The sequence below is a fragment of the Gossypium raimondii genome, chromosome 11 (genome assembly GCF_025698545.1).
Source record: "Gossypium raimondii isolate GPD5lz chromosome 11, ASM2569854v1, whole genome shotgun sequence".
Lineage (NCBI taxonomy): Eukaryota > Viridiplantae > Streptophyta > Magnoliopsida > Malvales > Malvaceae > Gossypium > Gossypium raimondii.
The window spans coordinates 6,794,886-6,817,752 of NC_068575.1; the positions used below are offsets into that span (position 1 = coordinate 6,794,886).

General features: G+C 30.0%; 2 protein-coding genes across 7 annotated transcripts; one reads left to right on the top strand and one right to left on the bottom strand.

The window, feature by feature from the left end:
- Positions 1-10,965: 10,965 nt before the first annotated feature.
- On the bottom strand, positions 10,966-16,810 carry LOC105761152 (transcription factor PIF3). Of its 6 annotated transcripts, none has more exons than XM_052623225.1 (10): positions 16,554-16,810; positions 15,265-16,411; positions 15,068-15,172; positions 14,908-14,973; positions 14,648-14,713; positions 14,020-14,535; positions 13,448-13,569; positions 13,220-13,367; positions 12,790-12,990; positions 10,966-12,454 (listed from the first exon to the last, which is right to left on the bottom strand). In XM_052623225.1, the coding sequence occupies exons 1-8, from the start codon at positions 16,643-16,645 to the stop codon at positions 13,349-13,351; spliced, it is 2,133 nt and encodes a 710-aa protein (XP_052479185.1). In that variant the 5' UTR covers positions 16,646-16,810; the 3' UTR covers positions 10,966-12,454; positions 12,790-12,990; positions 13,220-13,348. The 6 variants fall into 6 exon arrangements, with proteins under 6 accessions (XP_052479185.1, XP_052479184.1, XP_052479186.1 ...); XM_052623224.1 differs by having other exon boundaries at positions 10,966-11,649; positions 12,026-12,990; XM_052623226.1 differs by having other exon boundaries at positions 10,966-12,990; positions 13,220-13,362.
- On the top strand, positions 11,149-13,195 carry LOC105801274 (protein NRT1/ PTR FAMILY 4.5; the record flags this gene model as incomplete). The annotated part of the gene is made up of 3 exons (XM_012632593.2): positions 11,149-11,604; positions 11,717-11,841; positions 11,930-13,195. Coding segments are annotated over 3 exons (1,653 nt in total), but the record flags the coding sequence as incomplete, so codon positions are not given.
- Positions 16,811-22,867: the final 6,057 nt, after the last annotated feature.

The following is a 22,867-nucleotide window of genomic DNA, read 5'->3' on the forward strand; positions in this document are numbered from 1 at the left end:
CCGAGAAGGCGGTGGCTGAAGAAAATGAGCGGAGGAATACGGTTATCATCATCACGTTCCATAAAGCTAAGATTAATGTTGAGTTTAAAGGCATTATCAATTGTAAGGTTGATGAAGGCAGGTTTAGAATTATTAAGTAGGAGTCCCATGGCCATGAATGTCATCTTCTCCACTCACTGGGGGCTTCCCACTCTGTCTAATCTCTCACTTCACCAACAGGTCATTTGAATTTCTTTTTTTTAAAAATATTATTATTTTCACAAAATTAGACATTATATTTGTAATTTGATAATGAAAAGAGTGTAGCAAAACTGGCAGAGATTTATTTTATTTTATTTTATTTTTTATTTGTAATTTGGATTTATGGAATTGAGATTTTTTTTTTCAATTTAATATATATACAAGTGGAATCCATTTATTGGGACATAAAATTTAAGTAGTTGGTTCAAGAGTTGAGTTATTTGTTTAATTCAAAGGTAGGTTTGATCTCGTTTGAAAAGTGAGAGGGTTTGGATAAAATTATAGGCTCGAAAAATGAGATTAGGTAAAAAATGAAGCCCGTTTCCTAAATGGGTTAGGCCTCGTGTAAGCTTTTTTTTACTCGGGTCCGACCCAAATTTGCAAAAAGAAAAATTGTTGCTATGTTTTGTTGTTGTTTTCCTATCATTTCGCTCTTATATTGTTATTATTTGGTTATTGCTGTTTGGATATTATATAATTATTGTTTTATTGTTAAATTTGCTATTATTTTAGAGGTATTTACTTTTTAAGCTACATCTATTTTAGTGTTATTTACGTATAAATATTTTTTTCATTTATTTTCAATTTATTGGGAAACATTTATTTTAATGTTTTTAGTGTGTTTGATGTATTATATTTTTTTAAATTTGTTTTTATATAAAAATAATATTATAAAAAAATTATTATGGGTGGGTCGGGTTGTACAAAATTTTAGGCCCATTTTTTGAGCATGGGTCTAGAAAACGGGCTTAAAATTCTATTAAGACCCGGTCCATGATCACCTCTACTCAAAGGCTTGCTCGAAATTTAAGAGGATTTGGGTAAAAACATTAGGCTTGAAAAGTAGACTTCTGTAAAAATTTAGACCAATTTAAAATATGGGTTAGGCTCGAGCCTAACCTATTTCTAAGTTTATATTATATTAAGGGGATGAATATCAAAACTATACATGAATTTTGATCCAATGTGCAATTTTTTTTTGAAAGTATCCAATGTGCAATGTTATACATAGACTTCGATTTTGTGTAATTTTATATATGATTTTTTTATTTGATTCGATTTTCACAAATTACTAACAACGTTACCGAATTAACACAATTTTACGTTGACATATTACATACACAAACAATTATATTAATCCAATGCGAAAATAAATGCATGTATTCATTTCTTTAAATGCGTACAATTGAAATTAAATTAAAGTTTCATGTATATATATGAACCACAATTCAAGTTTCAGGTGCATAATTGCACCAAATCAAAGTTCATGTACCAATTTTCACATTGGACGAAAGTTCATGTATAAATTTGATATTTACGCCTATATTATATTATGTAATTTATAACACATGAAAAATTAAATCTACTACTAATATATAATACTATAATGTAAACATATTTAAAAAAAGTTAAATTACCCATATATGATTTTAATAAATAAATAAAATATTAAATTAAAATAATATAAATATTCTTGAAAAAAATAAAATTAATATGAACAGGCCTAAAGGTCGAGCTTGGGCAACATGTGTTAATATCATGCTTAAGTCTGGTCTAGCCCATAAATATCTCTAACCCAACCGTTGAATTTATCAATATAGTTGTACTTGTCATGCATATAAATTTTCAAATTGATTCGATATCTCTATCATATTAATTTCAAATACTGTTTTTATTAATATATATTTAATGGTTGAAAGTTTTTTTTACATAAAATAAATAGTTAGATATTTTTAATTTACTCAAAATTTAACATGCATGATCTACTTAAATGGAATATAAAATATGATGGTTCATTGTTAAAATATTAATTATAGAAAAATTATAAATTTATGTAAAACTACTTGAGTTTGATACCGATTTAAGTGGATCCTTCCCTATGTATATATATATTTGTACGATTAATATTTTAACAACTCAATCATCATATTTCATGTTCCATTAATGTAGACTAGAGTTGTCCAACGACCGAGTAAGTCCTGAGCCGACTTGGGTGAGATTGGACAATGATTTTTTTCTTTTTCTTTTGTCTTGGCCTAGCCTGAATTTAATTTAAATACTTAAAAAAATTAAAATTTAATTTAATTATAAAAATATAGAGATACATTTTTAGTTTTTATTAATATCGTGAGCATTGAAATGAGATTGAGGGTTGAGCTGGCCCAAAAATAGGCCTAGATTTGAAAATTTTTTTAGAGCTGGATTGCGGTTGTGGTTTGGCTTGACTCATGAACAATTCTAATGTAGATTATAAATGTCAAGTTTGGTGTAAATTAAAAAAATGTCTAGCCATTTGTTTTTATTAATTATTAATGGTAATGTAATGTTTTATTAATTATTAATGTAATTATTTATATATTTTTAAGAAATCTCGTTATAGATTCTTTTTACATCTATTTTTTTGATACAATGCCTAAAATTACCTATTGTCTCTCCCTAACTTTTAAATAGGAGGATAATACGCTTCAACATACTCGAACCCACAACTTCCTGTACTGACAACAATATCAATACCAATCGAATTAAGACTCAATCGACAACTCTATTTTATTATCTATCTTAATTAAAATAAGCATTTGTCTAAATCAGTAAAGATTTAATGAACAAAAAAAATGTAAAGATTTAAACATGAAATTAATCGTAATTATTATTTATTAAAAAATTGTTTCACTTGTTTGGAATTATATTTTTCTAAGAAATAGTTTCCCACACTAACTAACTACATAGTGAGGGGAACAAAGATACACAAAATACATGGACCTTTACTTACCTAAAGGTATAAGTACCATGGAATCCCCTATATTAGGAGTCAAATTACATTTTACTCCTTTGTATTAAAAAATAGGTAAATTATTTCCTGTATGTTAGATTAAAGAACAAATTGGTCCTTTTTCGTTAAAAGTTTCTCCATTTGTACTATTAAAATCTGATGTGGTTGACAAAATAACTAAAAAGCTAAACAACTGCATGTGACATGCCACGTGTACCTCATGTTGATGTATATAAACTCTGGATAAATATTAATATTGGACATGTAAATAATTGAGGTACCTAAACGCACTGTAACTCGAACCACTAACTAAGATCTCCTATAAAATTTAGGGTAAACTACCAAAATAGTCACTTTTGTTTGCTGTTTGAAATGTTACGTTTTAGTCACTTACGTTATTGTGTTGTAACATTTTAGTCACAGAGCCATTAATTGCCATTAACGGTGTAACGGCAAGCTAACATGGCACGTTAATCATTATTTCAAACAAAAATTTTAGGTTAAATTCTAAAATTGGTCCCTATATTTTTTCATTTTGAACAATTTAATTTTTTTCTTTTATTTTCTTTTAACTTTCCTTTTTTTTAACTTACCATTCTCTTTTGCTTCTCCCTCTGTTTTCCTCCCTTCTTCATTTCTTTTAGCTAGCTAGCCTCACTCGAAAAAATTAAATTATGCAAAAAATAAAAGTATAGGGACTAATTTTAACAAATAGAAAATATAGAAAACTACATTAAAAGAAATGGAGAAGGAGGAAAACAAAGGGAGAAGCAAAAGAGAATTGAAAATAAAGAAAAGAAAGAAAGTTAAAAAACATAAAAGAAAAAATTAAATTGCTCAAAACGAAAAAATATGAGGACTGATTATATAAATTAACCTAATTTTTTTGTTTGAAATAATTATATAAAAGAGTGTACCAAAACTTGCAGAGATTTATTTTATTTTAGTTTTTATTTGTAATTTGGATTTATGGAATTGAGATTTTTTTTTTTCAATTTAATATATATACAAGTGGAATCCATTTATTCGGACGTAAAATTTAAGTAGTTGGTTTGAGAGTTGAGTTATTTGTTTAATTCAAAGGTAGGTTTGATCTCGTTTGAAGAGTGAGAGGGTTTGGATAAAATTATAGGCTCGAAAAATGAGATTGGGTAAAAAATGAAGCCCGTTTCCTAAATGGGTCAGGCCTCGTGTAAGCTTTTTTTTACTAGGGTCCGACCCAAATTTGCAAAAATAAAAATTGTTGCTATGTTTTGTTGTTGTTTTCCTATCATTTCGCTTTTATATTATTATTATTTGGTTGTTGCTGTTTGGATATTATATAATTATTGTTTTATTGTTAAATTTACTATTATTTTAGAGGTATTTACTTTTTAAGCTACATCTATTTTAGTGTTATTTACGTATAAATATTTTTCATTTATTTTCAATTTATTGGAAAACATTTATTTTAATATTTTTAGTGTGTTTGATGTATTATATTTTTTTAAATTTATTTTTATATAAAAATAATATTATAAAAAAATTAATATGGGTGGGTCGGGTTGGATAAAATTTTAGGCCCATTTTTTTAGCATGGGTCTAGAAAACGGGCTTAAAATTCTATTAAGACCCGGTCCATGATCACCTCTACTCAAAGGCTTGCCCGAAATTTGAGAGGATTTGGGTGAAAACATTAGGCTTGAAAAGTAGACTTCTGCAAAAATTTAGACCCATTAAAAATATGGGTTAGGCTCGAGCCTAACCTATTTCTAAGTTTATATTATATTATAGGGATGAATATCAAAACTATACATGAATTTTGATCCAATGTGCAATGTTTTTTTTTTTGAAAGTATCCAATGTGCAATGCTATACATAGACTTGATTTTGTGTAATTTTATATATGATTTTTTATTTGATTCGATTTTCACAAATTACTAACAACGTTACGAATTAACACAATTTTACGTTGACATATTACATACACAAACAATTATATTAATCCAATGCGAAAATAAATGCATGTATTCATTTCTTTAAATGTGTACAATTGAAATTAAGTTAAAGTTTCATGTATATATATGAACCACAATTCAAGTTTCGGTGTATAATTGCACAAAATCAAAGTTCATGTATCAATTTGCACATTGACGAAAGTTCATGTATAAGTTTGATATTTACATGAAAAATTAAATCTACTACTAATATATAATACTATAATGTAAACATATTTTAAAAAAGTTAAATTACCCATATATGATTTTAATAAATAAATAAAATATTAAAAATATTAAATTAAAATAATATAAATATTCTTGAAAAAAATAAAATTAATATGAACAGGCCTAAAGGTCGAGCTTGGGCAACATGTGTTAATATCATGCTTAAGTCTGGTCTAACCCATAAATATCTCTAACCCAACCGTTGAATTTATCAATATAGTTGTACTTGTCATGCATATAAATTTTTAAATTGATTCGATATCTCTATCATATTAATTTCAAATACTATTTTTATTAATATATATTTAATGGTTGAAATTTTTTTTACATAAAATAAATAGTTAGATATTTTTAATTTACTCAAAATTTAACATGCATGATCTACTTAAATGGAATATAAAATATGATGGTTCGACTGTTAAAATATTAATTATAGAAAAAATTATAAATTTATGTAAAACTACTTGAGTTTGATACCGATTTAAGTGGATCCTTCCCTATGTATATATATATTTGTACGATTAATATTTTAACAACTCAATCATCATATTTCATGTTCCATTAATGTAGACTAGAGTTGTCCAACGACCGAGTAAGTCTGAGCCGACTTGGGTCGAGATTGGACAATAATTTTTTTTTTCTTTTTTCTTTTTGTCTTGGCCTAGCCTGAATTTAATTTAAATACTTAAAAAAATTAAAATTTAATTTAATTATAAAAATATAGAGATACATTTTTAGTTTTTATTAATATCGTGAGCATTGAAATGAGATTGAGGGTCGAGCTGACCCAAAAATAGGCCTAGATTTGAAAATTTTTTTGGAGCTGGATTACGGTTGTGGTTTGGCCTGACTCATGAACAACTTTAATGTAGATCATGAATGTCAAGTTTGGTGTAAATTTAAAAAAAAAAGTCTAGCCATTTGTTATTATTAATTATTAATGGTAATGTAATGTTTTATTAATTATTAATGTAATTATTTATATGTTTTTAAGAAATCTCGTTATAGGTTCTTTTTACATCTGTTCTTTTTGATATAATACCTAAAACTACCCATTGTCTCTCCCTAACTCTTAAATAGGAGGATAATGTGCTTCAACATACTCGAACCCACGACTTCTTGCACTGGCAACAATACCGATACTAATCGAATTAAGACTCAACCGACAACTCTATTTATATTTTATTATCTATCTTAGTTAAAATAAACATTTGTCTAAATCAGTAAAGATTTAATGAACAAAAAAAAGAGAGTAAAGATTTAAACATGAATTTAATCGAAATTATTATTTATTACAAAATTGTTTCACTTGTTTGGAATTATATTTTCCTAAGAAATAGTTTCCTACACTAACTAGCTACATAGTGAGGGGAACAAAGATATGTTGTATGGCCAAGCACAAAATACATGGACCTTTACTTACCTAAAGGTATAAGTACCACGGAAGCCCTTATATTAGGAGTTAAATTACATTTTACTCCTTTGTATTAAAAAATAGGCAAATTATTTAATGTATGTTAGATTAAAGAGCAAATTGGTCCTTTTCGTTAAAATTTTTCACCATTTGTACTGTTAAAATTTGATGTGGTTAACAAAATAACTAAATAACTAAACAACTACATGTGACATGCCACGTGTACCTCATGTTGATGTATATAAACTTTGGATAAATGTTAATATTGGACATGTAAATAATTGAGGTACCTAAATGCATTGTAACTCGAACCACTAACTAAGATCTCCTATAAAATTTAGGTAAATTACCAAAATAGTCACTTTTGTTTGCTGTTTGAAATGTTACGTTTTAGTCACTTACGTTATTGTGTTGTAACATTTTAGTCATTGAACCATTAATTGCCATTAACGGTGTAACGGTAAGCTAACATGGCACGTTAATCATCATTTCAAACAAAAATTTTAGGTTAAATTCTGCAATTGGTCCCTATATTTTTTCATTTTGAACAATTTAATTTTTTTTTCATTTTTTTCTTTTAACTTTCCTTTTTTTTAACTTACCATTCTCTTTTGCTTCTCCCTCTGTTTTCCTCCCTTCTTCGTTTCTTTTAGCTAGCCCACAAGCTAGCCTCACTCGAAAAAATTAAATTGTGCAAAAAAATAAAAGTATAGGGACTAATTTTAACAAATAGAAAATATAGAAAAACTACATTAAAAGAAATGGAGAAGGGAGGAAAACAAAGAGAGAAGCAAAAGAGAATGGAAAAAAAAGAAAAAAAAGAAAGTTAAAAAAACATAAAAGAAAAAAATTAAATTGCTCAAGACGAAAAAATATGGGGACCGATTATATAAATTAACCTAATTTTTTTGTTTGAAATAATGATTTAACGTGCCACGTCAGCTTACCGTTACACCGTTAACGGCTCAGTAACTAAAATGTTACAAAGCAATAACATAAGTGACTAAAATGTAACTTGAGGTAAACAAAAGTGACTATTTTGATAATTTACCCTAAAATTTATAAGCAAACTTGGTATCACATGAACCCTCAACAAAGCTAATTTAACACAATTTTTTTAAATTTGACCCCTTCAAAATAATTTTAATTTACATAAAATCCAGAGCTTTGCTCATTTTTCCAAAGGAAGAAAACAAAATAACTGGCCTTAAAATTTGGCTGTGAATGCAAATAGATTAGTAATAGATAGAATATGGAATAGTATTGCTACATTGCCAAATTGAAGACAGTGATAGACAAGCTTTGTTGCTGAACCCTAATATGGTATCTTCTAGGAATTGCAGTCACTAATTACGCCCCAAAATTTGACGATAAATCTAATGTCACTAACGTTACAATTTATGTCTTATGATATATATAGCATTTTTTGTGGTAAAATTCCTTTGGAGGTCCCTGTACTAGGGGTCAGATTGCATTTTGCATCCTTCGCTCAAAAAATGGGCAAATTAGTCCCTGTACGTTAGATCAAAGAGCAAACTGGTCGTTTTTGTTAAAAATTCCATTTATTTCTATTGTTAAAAATCGGCATGCCTGAAGGAATAATTAGACATGCTGACATACATGGATCAATTTTTAATAGTAGAAATAGATGAAAGTTTTAACTAAATAGCCAATTTGCTCGTTTTTTGAGTGAAGGGAGTAAAATGCAATCCGACTCCTAGTACAAGGACCTCCATGATAATTTTACCCATTTTTGGTATACTATAAATATATTTGGAGTGAGTGAGTATTTTGAGTCACTCTCATCTTCTTCATCACCTACTTCCAATTTCTGGTCATCATCAAACATGGTAATTAATTCAATCTCTTCTTAATTTCAACATTCTTCATTGCTTTTTATGCTGTAATTAGACCATTTTTTTTCTGTTAGCATTCTGTTTGGATCAAAAGCACTTTCATATTTTTACTTGGAAATCATGTTTTTCATGTATAATTACTTTTATATTTAATAAAGGGTTAATATAACTTTTAGTCTCGGAATTTGGAAATTAGGTTGATTTCGGTACATGTATTTTTTCTCCTTTAGTACTTGAATTTAGCAACTAGGTCAATTTTAATCATTGAACTTGAATCGTATCGAAATTTGATATATGGTACTGTGAGATTGTGCCACATCATCACTTGAATTCTTTTTTTTTTTGTTTTCTAATTTTTAGTTGATAATGGGATACAATCCCAGAGTGCTACATCATCAAACTTTTACGTTTGTCAAATTTAGGAACTAAAATGAATCTACTCACCAAATTCAAAATAACAAAATGCAAATTGGACCTAATTGCCAACTTTAGAGACTAAAAGTTATATTAATCCTTTATTAAATGATCACATATTTATTTATATAATGTATATAGAATTATTTTTAAATTTACCGATTGGGTCTCAGCTCAATTGGCATGGGCATTGTTGCCAATATAGGAGGACGTGGGTTCGAGTGTGTTGAAGCACATTGTCCTCCTATCTACGGGTTGGGGAGGGACTTTGAATAATTCTAAGCATTGTGTCAAAAAAGGCAGATATAATCAAAACCTATAATGAGATTGTTCAAAAAAAAATTTAAATTTTAAATATAAAACATTATTCGCTTACAAGGCGGTTCTTATTCAATGATAAAATTATATTTTGAACCTCAAAATTTTATAATTTAATCACGATTCTAATTCAATTACTATTAGAAAAAAATCGAATACTATCATTTTCTCGTAGCAATGGTAAATACTAAAAATTTTGAAGCCATCATTTTCTAGTATTTATATTTATTTATTTCAAACCGAGCTTTTCACAACATTCGAACCAATTGATTCAACCGACTTTAATATATATTTATAATAATAGATATACAGTATACCATTTAAATTAATCTAATTTTTTTAACCCAACAAAAATGACGAAGAAGAAGCTGGTTCACCGATTTAATCGATCAATATTAAATTAATTTAATTAATTCGATTAAAACTTATATTTATTAAATAATTGATTGGCGTTGGATTAAATCGGTTAAATCAATTGGTCTCTTAACCAAAAGATAGTATACATGACTTCGATTACATACAGGAGGCCCAAGAGATGACCGGAGACAATTACAAGAAGAAAGGTGGATTCAAGGCTTCCATTTTCATTTTTGGTAATTAAACCAAACCCTTTATTTTATTTATATAGGGTTAGTTCAAAAATAGATTAGGTTTGTTGAAAATTAGTTTAAATTTTTTGTAGGAAGTCGGGAAGAAGTTGTATATTTTTACAATGCTAAAATATAATTTTATCATTTTAAAATATTTTTTTATGATTATTTTAAAAGATTAAATAAAAAATTCAACATTTTTAAGGAGTCAAAAGTACAATTTAACCATTTAATAAATTAAAATCTTATAAATTTTAAAATATCAAAAGCGAAAATTTTAATTTTAAGGGCTCGGGGCTCGGGGCTCGGGGCTCGGGGCTCGTACTAACCCCTGGCGAGAAGACAAATAGATAATTTAATTAGAAAGTGATTTTCCAAAATAAAGCTAATATGGTTTTGGAAGGTATAATTATGAATTCCATCTTCTACTTTATGAAAAATAAAAAAGTTGGTCTCTTTATTTCAATTCATCAGAATTTAGTCCTTGTTTCTTACAAAAATTGAAAGTTAATTCAATCGAATAACATTGTTAGACCTAAAAATTAGCAGTTCAGCCATTTATATGCACAGAAATAACAAAAATCAGTGATACAATCATTTCTATGCAACAAATTAGAAAGAAGGAAAAGAAAAAACAACAACAATTCAAGTTTATATGTTCACTGACAACCGGATTAACTTCTCAATTTTGATGAAGTAGAGGGATAAAATTTGGAATTAAACCTATTTTGAAACCATTTTCTAAACTGGGGTTGAGTTTTGATCTAAATTGCATGTACATATCTAATGTTTTCATTTTTGCAGCGCTGGTGTCATTAGAAAACATGGGTTTCATTGCCAACATGGTCAGCTTGGTCCTGTACTTCATGTATGTTATGTTCTTCAATTATCCCAATTCTGCAAACACAGTTACAAATTTCATGGGCTCAACCTTCTTGCTCTCCCTTATTGGTGGCTTCATTTCTGATACTTTCATAAGTAGATTCACTACTTCTATTATTTTCGGATTCATTGAAGTGCTGGTGAGAACTTAATTCCGAAAAATAAAATCTTTTTAGTTGTTAAATGTTAAATATTGATCGAGCATCATGCTGACAACGTAAAAGTATTGTTCTTTTTTAGTGTCGTTGAAGAGTAATTCCACGGAAAATCGACCTGCTCTCGGAAAGTAGAACATAACTATTTTAATGACAATATTTTTACATTTCAAATGACACAGAAAATTTTGTTTTTTGTTTTTAAATTACACATCAACCGAGGAACTAAATCTCCAAGATGAGTAATACAATGCAGGGACGAAAACCATAATTTGACCCAGACCCTCCCCTCCTTATAGGCTTAACTAAAACAAGGTTTTGATTTGCAGGGATTGGCATTGGTAACAATCCAGGCTTATTCAAAGGATTTGCAGCCCGCATACTGTGGCAAGCCCAGCTGCATAGACGGTAGCAAGGCGGTGATGTTCTACTTTTCACTGGGGTTGTTGGCATTGGGGGCCGGTGGGGTCAAGGGAGCTCTTCCAGCACTTGGTGGTGACCAATTTGATCATAAAGACCCCAAGGAAGCCAAAGCTCTAGCAAGGTATTTCAACTGGCTATTGCTCAGTACTACACTCGGAGCCTGTGTCGGAGTGACGGGGATCGTGTATCTGACCACTGAAAAGCACAAATGGTATTGGGGTTTCTTCATATCGACTGTGGCTACCTTCATAGGTTTCACTGTTCTTGCACTCGGCAAGCCTTTCTACCGCCTACGAGAACCCAAGATGGCCGATAGCCCCATCATAAGGATAACTCAGGTTCAGTACTATTTATCCCTGCATTTCATTTCTGAATGGATATATCTACAAATAGAAACAAGGGTGGTGACAAAGGTGATAAACATTTCTTTTGTGTTATGATCATTCATAGGTCATAGTAGTAGCCATAAACAACAGTAAGCTAGCTCTGCCGGATAGTCCAGATGAATTGTATGAGATCAGGAAAACCGAAAATGATTTCAGGGAGGAAATAATCTCCCACACCAACCAATTCAGGTAATGCAAATGTGATGTGACTGTATGATAGCTAAACATGTTTAAACAAAAATTTGGAAACCAACTGTGATTCATGATTCTTGGTCAGATTCCTAGATAAAGCTGCAATTGTTCCGAAAGATTCGAAGACAACACCATGGACGGTGTGCACAGTGACTCAAGTTGAAGAAGTTAAGATACTAACCAGGATGTTGCCCATTTTATTCAGTACAGTCATAATGAACACATGTCTGGCGCAGCTGCAGACATTCTCAGTTATGCAAGGTAATTTCATGAATCGCAAGATTGGAAATTTCAACGTTCCTGCTGCTTCGATCCCGATAATCCCACTGGTTTTCATGTCCATTCTGGTCCCCATCTATGAGTTTTTCTTTGTCCCTTTTGCTCGAAAAATCACGAAACATCCGTCGGGCATCACGCAACTCCAACGTGTCGGTGTGGGGCTTGTTCTGTCAGCAATTTCAATGGCTATTGCCGGTATTGTTGAGGTTAAAAGAAGGGATCAAGCTCATAGGGACATAATGAAGCCCATAAGCCTCTTCTGGCTCTCCTTTCAATATGGAATATTTGGAATTGCAGACATGTTCACTCTTGTGGGACTGCTGGAATTTTTCTACAGGGAAGCACCGATAGGCATGAGATCACTCTCCACATCATTTACGTGGTTAACACTATCTTTTGGCTACTTCTTAAGTACAGTGTTTGTCAATGTCATAAACGCCATCACCAAAAGAACCAGTTCAAGCAAACAAGGTTGGATTCATGGATTAGACTTAGACTCGAGTCACTTAAATCTCTTTTACTGGTTTTTAGCTATCCTTAGCTGCCTAAACTTTTTAAACTATTTGTACTGGGCCTCATGGTACAAATACAAGACGGAAGAACCTGATCATAGTGAACCCAAACCTATAGATATGACTACCGAACAGCTTCCCATGGAGGAAGTACCTGATCCTACTGAAGCCAAAGGTGAGGATTTGAGTACCAGACCGCTTGTTGCGGAGGAAGAACCTGAGCATACTGAAGCCAAAGCTAAGGATTTGAGTACCGGACCGCTTCTCGTGAAGGAAGGAAGCACCGTGGATGGAGGAGTAACCGAAGTACATGAAGGTCCCTCTTCTGTTCAAACAGAGGATTCTAAGCAACAACCTACAAGTTGATGAGAGCCATAAACATGCGTATGTGACGGCAAATAATAATCATTTTATCAATTCAAAAAATCAGTAACCCAGAGCCAGAGGTTGGCCAAAACAAACATTTTGAATACATTCTATTGAGTTATTTATGTCTTAGATAGACCGACATTATTTGCATGGATGATGGACCTTGATAATGAATTTACATATGCAAGCAACGATTTCAAGTCTCGTTGACATACCAAAAACTGAGCATATTCTAACTCGCATTGTGCTGAAATTAGTATTCGGTTGACCATCATCATCACCATAGAGAAAAAGCTTCAGCCTCCACATGAAGCAAAATAGATTCATATCCTCCGCTCAAAAAGCTAACAATTATAACCTACACTTAAATATATATTTGGTGTTTAACACTTTCTTCAAACCACAATTTGATAAAACATGATAAAAATCAAAAGTGCTCTCACCTATCAGGTAACTTCTTATCTCCATCAGTTGATCTAAAAGGTACACTACCAGTGATTTCTGAGGCTCGACCATTCTCTTGCACTTCAGCTGGCTGTTGAAAACTTTCATTTGCTGTTTGGTACTAGCATCGCAAAATGAATATCAAATTTGATTAAATTCAGCTAGACCAAAAATATAGCAAAATGTTCAGATGAGTGACAAGTTAATAGAATCCAACACCCTTCTTCTGCCGTCCTTATCTGTGAATGTATATATTCCAACTCCTGCATTATAAGAACTAAGAAGCATAGTGCTTCCTCCTTGATGAAAAGATAAAAGATTTCTTTAATCTAACCTAACAAGAAAAATTGGTCAGGTTTACCATGAATTTGTCTACATGGAAATCATTATCACATTGACTAGTCATCGAGCGTATGCTTCTATACCATGTGAAATAGCTTTCTCTTTTGCCTCAAGACAACCTTCTCCTAGTGGCAACCGAAACCCGCTTGAGCAAATATTAGAACTCTTCTTATCTTTTTCTTTCTAAAGAAAAATATGAATTGAAAAGAAACAAGAAAATTTTCCTAACCTGAGTAGATGTCTGATTCATTGAGCTATTGATGTTAGTATTCTGTGCCACTTGTGAGTTGATATTCTGAATTGGGTCCTTTGAACTAGAAGCTGTAGCTGAATCCATATTGTCCATAGGACCTCCCAGTCCACAGGCACTCAATCCAATGGCTGATTTCATGAGGTGTCCACCAGGAATAGGAAATAAAGGTGCACCTGGCATCGACATTGGAAGTCCTTGACCATGAAGACCATATAGCGGGAGGTTAGCTCCTGGCATCTCATGGAATGCAGTCGAACCTGACAAATGAGGGCCTGAGCCAGAAAAAGGTGCTCCACAGACTGGAGGCACCTGAACCATAGGGAAAGCAGAAGCTATAGTATTCGTTTCAGGAAATGGCATCCCAAAACCCATACCTAGACCCATTCCAAAACCCATGGATGAAAAATAAGCCATTTGAGTGGCATGCATGTGTTGCATTCCAGTTGGCAACATCATCGGTGGCACAGATAAGCCAGCTCGCATAGACATAATCTGCGAAAGGTTGGTAATTAATAAATTGAACTTATTTGATTACCCTTCAGAGAATCAAAATTGAAATATACAACAAAAAGAACAGTTAGAAGAAAGATGACAGAGATCTTACCTGCACTTGTAGTTGGAGTGTCTTAAGATAGTCAATTGCTTCATCAAGCATTGAAGCTTTGTCCACCTTGTAATGTCAAAATATAAAATGTCAACAGCTTTAAAATACAAAAGCTATAAGGTCTTTGATGGTCTGTTTTAAACTACTTATAGAATAAGCAAGGATATGCCATGAGCTCATTGATCTACTCCCAGAATCACATCTGTTTCTAAGAAAAATCCCTTGATTTAGTTTAAAAAAAGGTTTACTGAATTAGCAACCTTGTTGCAGTTAGGTATGAGCTCCTGTAAAGCACGCATCTTCTCATTTATCCTATCCCTTCGCCTCTGTTTGTGTAATTCCATCCAGATCTTACAATCAGAAACAGCCATATGAAAGACAAATATCAAATTATTGAACTAATGAAATGCTCTTCCTCACCCTTTCAGATAAATTATGCACTTCAGCTGCCCGGCTTCTCTTGAACCCCTTACCTCCTCGAGTGGGAACTGCTTTTTTCACACCTACAGATTCTTCTTCAGCATCCTACACATAATTTGGTTTGTTGGATTCAATGGCAAAGGAAAAATGAGTTAAAAGCACAGCAACACAAAATAAAATTATATCCTACAACTTACTTCGCTAGGACATTCAAACTCCTCATTATCATGGTTTTTTTTCTTCAAATTATGTACTACTGGATCGTCAGAAGCTCTTTCTACACTATTTTCACAGAAAACAGAAGCAGCAAGCACAGACTCTACAGCCTTACCACTCTCTGGCAGGCATTTGGAAGCATTTTCATCAATAACTTGACTAGATATTTTATCACTTTTCAGGACATATTCTTCACAGATGGCATCATTTGGTTCAGCAGCAACTGGCTCATCTGGAGACTTAGCTTCAGATTGTTTTATATCAGTCTTCATCGGCACTATTGTAGAATGGCAATGTAAAAAGTTTTCCTTCTGTAACTTGATATTTGAATCAATGGCCTTGGAATCAACAGGGCCCCTAGTACTGGCTGCAAACCCTGTTTCCTTACTCTCAATCCTAGCCATAGCACCTATATTCTGAAGACTAGCTTTAACAAGAGCAGCAGGACGTGAAAAATGGGAAAAATTCATCAAGACGGTATTATTACAAGGTGCAACTGGATCTTGTTTCTGCATCTTAACACCACGCAAAGTCTCATCTGACAGTTGAACTCCCATCGTGTCTCTGAAAAAGGCATGGCTCGGGTTATTACCAATACTCTCTAAATTTCTTGATCTAAGATACGATGAAGACACTTGACATAGCTGTGGCCACTCGCTGGTACCACTTCTCAGCCTAGCTTCGTCATCTGCCGGTTTAGGAACCTTTGCCAACTTTCCTTGTTTGAAATCCGCAGCAGCATTCAGAGAAACAGTAAAGGAATCACTGATGGATTGGCGTCTTTGATTAAATGAAGCTAAGCTACCATCAGTTGGGATCTTATTTGTAGTGAGCCCAGATAATCCAGGCAACATATCAGAACATTCATTCTCTGAGTACTTTAACCAAGGCACCACATCATCATCATGAGACGGCGCCGACATTAGAACTTCACTCGATACCGCATCCACCACCCCAAACTTTCCCATTTTTGAACTATTTCCTCCATTGCCTATATATTTATCTCTAATCTTAAAACTGTGGGATTGTAAGCTGTTACAAGCAGGAACCTTTCTAGCTACACTAGACTGACCTTGCATCGAAATTTGACCATTCTCCCAAACCAGTTCAACAAAATCATCCTCAGGTCTGCATTCGAACAGATAGAGAGCAAAAGGGGATACAATCAATCATACAACCAAATAAGAAACAACACATATGATTGAACCCACCATGTAAGAAGTTTATAATGTTTAAATAGATCAAGGAATTAGAGTAAAACTGAACCTACACAATAGATGGATCAGTTGAACTTGAAGGGTTCTTGTCTTGAGATGAATCGAGCTTCCCCCTAGCCATCCGATATAGCTCGGATAGAGGCATGGTGAAGGGCTGAAACACCCTTTTTTTTTTTGCTCAGAAATAACCCAAATTCAAGCTGTTAGCCATTGCTACTAGTAACTCACTCTCATCACTGTTCTTAATCAAAAGAAAACATATATGAATGAAGCCATGAAGGATTCAAGAGGAATTAGCCTTACCCTTCAAGAAAATATTAAAATAAATTAAAATTAAATGATTTTATGATTTTGTAATAAAAGGATATTAATAATAATTTTAGGGTAAATTACCAAAATAGTCACTTTTGTTTGTCACATGTTACATTTTAGTTAATCATGTTTGAAATGTTACATTTTAGTCACTTACGTTATCGCGTTGTAACATTTTAGTCATTGAGCGTTAATTGCCATTAGCGGTGTAACAGTAAGTTGATGTGGCACGTTAAATCATCATTTTTTAGGTTAAATTATACAATTGGTCCCTATATTTTTTTTGAACAATTTAATTTTTTTCTTTTACATTAAAAGAGATGGAGAATGGAGGAAAATAGAGGGAGAAGCAGAAGAGGAACATAAAAGAAAAAATGAAATAGCTCAAAACAAAAAAAAATATGGGGACCAATTGTTTAATTTAACTTAAAATTTTTATTTGAAATGGTGGTTCAGCGTGCCACGCCAGCTTACCGTTATACCGTTAATGATAATTAACGGCTCAGTGACTAAAATATTATAACACGTTACCGTAAGTGACTAAAACATAACATTTCAAACATAAGTGACTAAAATGTAACTTGAGAGAAATAATAGTAACTATTTTGATAGTTTACCCTAATTTTTTCCTTTTGCACTTTTCGAACCATTAATAGATAAAAAGATTGGGGCATTGGGCACAAAATCATGCATTATGATTGAGATAGGGGACTATTGAAAATGATGTTTACTTGAAAAAGTAAATGTAATTGAAGACAAAATTATCTTCTAAGTTCTTATATTTTTATAAGTTTAGAATTTAGTCCCTTAAAATATCAAGTTTAATTTTTAACACGGCTAATTTTTTTTAATTCGATGGTGTGATATTTTGAAATAAGAAAAAAATACTTATTTGATAGTTATGAAACCATTGTAATAAACTTGAATTTAATAGAAAAATTTTAACGATATTAACAATTTGGCTACAATTTTAAAATTTAAAAGTAGAACTAAATTCTTAAAAATATAAAATAATTTTAATTTATTTTAATTAATTATATAGATATGCTATATATAAGGATGGTTATCATGTACATCGATGGCCTAGTTTTTTTTAATTAAAATTTACTACCAATATATCAAATAATTATTTATATATAATCAAATTCAAGTGAATTTTTTAAATTGTAATTATACAACTGCATAATTATCGTATTTTATATATCGTAAATTTCTATATCATATTTGGTACTATAAATTGTAACTATATGATTACCTTATTTAAAACTCTAAACAATAAACAAAGTCTAAAATCAAACCATGGTATAAAAATCGGCAATACAATTATTAGAAAAATTAATAAAATAAATAAACATCTAAGCAATTTTATCTAATTACTCTAACATTTCATACTTATTAAATTGCTCTCTTTCTAGCAGTGGTGGAGCTAGAAATTTCTTTTGGGGTTGAAATTAAATTGTATATTTTTACGATAATAAAAATTTATTTTCATCATTTTAATAGTTTATATATTTATAATTTTTAAAGGATTAAATCAATTTTTATCATTTTTTTTGGGATCAAAGTGCAATTTTATCACTACTAATTTAAAATTTTCTATTTTAAGGAGGTCGGGGCCCCTACCAATCCCCTGGCTTCGCCACTGCTCTCTAGAATTAAACATATAACCATTGTTATTACCTATTGATCATCGACAAAGTATAAAAATTTAATAATAAATACCGTGTAGTTTAGTGAGTTATCTAGTAGATCAAAATATATAAGAAATTATCTCTCGTATTTAAACGATTTTAGTAGTTCGAAAAATAAACATTTTAAGCAATTTGATTGTATTTGTTTACAGTTATCAAGATAATTACTTCAATTCTTACTATTTCTTAACAATCGAATAGTATAATTGAGTACTCTAATTACATCTAATTCAATGAGACCTATTAATTATAATGATTAATCAAATGTGCAATTACAAATAATTATACCTAAATTCAATTATTACGTGACTTTTCAATCCAAATAATTTTTAAAATATTAATATTAAACTGTACTTTATTTGAGAAATTTATTTTATTGTTTTTAAATAATAAAACAAATTATTTGAATAAATTAAATCCAATATGAATTAAAAAAAAATATAGAATTGGGTCACACCACAGAGCCACTAACTTGCTAGCTTTCTTTTTCTCCACACATTTTGCATTAGCTTTTAGAAATGAGTGATGCCACTCACTCAATATGGTGTTTGATGTGAAAATTTTAATTTTTTTTAAATTAAAATCTATATATTTAAAAAAAAAGATTTAATGATAAATTTGGTCACTAATATTTGCATGTTTTATTAAAATGGTCCTAACTGTATTTTTTAGCCTTTTGGCCACCAACCGTTAAAAAGTTAATCGAGATGATGTGAAATGTTTTTAATGAGATGTAATTTATTATTTAAATAACCCTATAAAATAATTACATGTGAAAAATAATAAAATAAATAAATAATACATGAAATTAAATAATCTTAATTTAAAGAAAATAAAGGTAATCATCTAAAAAAATTTAACTCAGTAGAAAAACCTCTCAGTAAACAAACATATGAAAGATTGAAACCTTTCAGTAGAAAAACAGTTTGAAAAAAAAAATCAGAAGTTGATGGTTAAAAAAAGTTCAAAAATACAATTAGGGTCATTTTGACAAAACATGCAAACGTTAGTAGCTAAATTTATCACTAAGCCTTTAAAAAAATAAAAAAACTAAACTCATATATTATATAGATATGGATATTAATTTAAAATATATAACATTTGAGTAATTACACACAAAATTTCTTACTATAATATCATTTACCATTTTTTACAATTATATTTAAATAAAATTATTAACATTTATTTATATTTTTATTTTATTTAATAATGACGTGTCATTTTATAATCCTTTAATGGTACATGAGAGTTATGCATTTATGTGTATCAAATATTTTTTATTAAACAAAGGCTTAGACATTAGATCCTCCTAATGCGTTGACCATCTATTTATAATATATACATATATAGATATTATTGTTTTGGGTTAAACTATAGGTTAAAATATGATGTTGTGCTTATAGTTGTGTAGATTTTGAAATTTAGTCCCCATATTTTAAAATTTTAATCAATTTAATCATTATCGTTGCTGGTAGTTTCTGTCAAAATTTGTTAACTTTTATTGTTCTTATTGTTTATCAATCGTGTTCCATGTCAAATGTGGACAACCTGATCCAAATTCTAAGTTGACAAATTTTGACAAAAAATACTTACGGTTTTAATGATTAAACTGGAATTATTAAATAAAAAAGCTTAATTTTTTAACTTTTTAAGTAAATTATTTTATATAAACTATTAAAAGATATGAATATCACTGTAATAATTAAAGTAACGGTATTTTAAATTTGTTATATTCCTCCGTCATTTGGACACGTTAAACATGACAAAAGGTGTTGATATGCTTTGATTCCACATGAGGTCATATTTTAGTCGACCATCCGTCTTGACTAGAGGAGCAAAAGCTTTTCATTTTCAAGGTCATTAGCCCACATAATGAGATGCGCATCTGCTTTTAGGCGTGAGCACATTTCCAATGCAACAAGAGGTCCATTTTGACAAAATATTATTAATGGTGTGTAAAAATTATGCACTCATCATGTATAAAATATTATTTTATTTTATCAACAAGTGATTGTGTGCAATAGTAAGACACATTACACTCTCAAGGGAATGACTTAGGTTCGAATCTTGAAGATGACATTATTAGGAGGGGCAGCCACAAATCCCGAATATAGACAGTAAAATAGACATGAAGTATACAAAAAAATATTATTTTATTATTTATTAAACAAAATGAGTGACCCATTGATTCACCTTAAGGCCATATGAGTGACCCATTGATTCACCTTAAGGCCATATCTACACTAAATTAGATCCTCCTAATGTGTTGACCATCTATGGATACTATATACATACATAATCTTGTTTTGGATTAAACTATAGGTTAAAAAATGATGTTGTCTTTATATTTGTATAGAGTTTGAAATTTAGTCCCTATAATTTAAAAGTTATAAATTCAAAATCCAATCATTATTGTTGTTGGTAGTTTTTGCCAAAATTTGTTAACTTATTGTTATTATTTTTTATCAACCATGTTCCATGTTAAACGTGGACAATCTTTTGACGCACTCGTTTTTAGGTGTGAACACGTTTTCAATGCAACAAGGGGACCATTTAAGCATAATAACCTCGTATAAATTGAGTGCGTGACGGAATGGGCCCCACGGTGCAATTCCTTTATGCTTTGCATGATGACAACTTTTCTTATAACAATCTGTCATGTCTCACTAGTAGACAATATGATAGTTTCAATAAATACCCTTTCAACGATGGGGAAGGGATTGACTTTTCAACCCTAAATTTACTCTGAGCCAATCTTTCTCTCTCTCTCAGTTAGCCTGTCATCTTTTATTTTTTTGCTCTCTCCTCTTTAGGTGAATCAACTTTCACAAAACCATCAATAACTCATCATTGCTTCCTCCTTACTCTCCTTATTGTTGTACTTTATATCAACAATACTTTTCCAATAAAATTGGTGTTCGGGTATCTCGTAACACCAACTCAATCAAGAGTTTTCTATAATATAGATTTCATCGTTTATATATATTTACTTTTTGAAACAATCAACTTGTTTTTTGTTAATTTCATAAAAAAATGATTTGTTTTTAAAAAAAATTGTGAGGAATTGATATATATATATATATCTTAATATTTTATAAAAATAACAAATTTCTTTTTACACATTTAAAAAGTATAATATTTGTTAAATTATAAAAAATAATATCAATATACCAAATAACCATATGATTTTTTTAAAGTCGTATTAAATTATTTGATTGAATTGACAAAAAAAGAGTTGATTCAAGATCGAAAATAAATATTTTGAAAGGGACTAAATCTATTAATAACATAAAGTACACGAATCTTTTACAATCTAACCTCTTGTTATGTGTTGTTATATTCTCCGGTATCGGATATAAAATTTATTATTTAATATACTTGTCCCGGAGTTTTTAATTTTATAAAATTAAAAAACATTTATTTTATTTTATTTACTAAATATTGATAAAAAATAGATGAAGATTTTGTAAATATGATTGTAGAGTTAAAAAATTCCAATATAAATTATGATAGATAGAACTAAACATCTAAAATTAGAAAGAGAAAAAAGAGGGCAACCCTTTAGTTTATGCAAATACACTAAGCGACACGTAGGAAGGATAAGGGCATGACAAGGACAGACATTTTTAATGTTTTGTTTTTATCCAACAATAATGTAATAAAAGAAAAGAAAAGAAAATAGAGAGCACGTGCAAGTCATGTGAAACACTACCTTATTTATTTATTTTTAATTATAATTAAAAAATTAAAAATTTCACTATCAATATATGTTTTTATAATCAACCACTAACCAATATATATATATATATATAATTGAAAAACTATTTACTATTTAAATCAAGGCCGGTCGACAGTTATTTAACATAAAAATACTGTTTTTACAATTGGATTAGATTATTTACATTGAAGATTATTAGTTGATTATCAATTTGGAATAAAGAGTTTGATTGATTGATCTGTGAATTGATTTGAATCGAGATTTTCTATTTTTAATTTTTATGATTTTATAATATTTTTTAATTAAACTAGATAAATTAGTTGAATCGATTGAATCGAAAATTAATTATTTGATCGATTTAACTTTACATTCGATTGGCATAAAGACTTATTTGGCTCTCATTTTAATTTTTCTATTTTTAGTTCTTAAACTTGTGTTTTGTTGAATCACCCTAAAATGGATGAAAAAGTTGACATGTTGGCATTTAATTTTTTAAAAAATTAAAATTCAAAAGTTATTTTAAATTAAAAATATTAAAAGTATAAAAATAAAAATATATATTTTAAAAATTAATTAAATGATGACATGTGATTCATGTAAAGTTAACTTTTTCATCCAATTTGAGGTTTTTTGTATGATCATATTT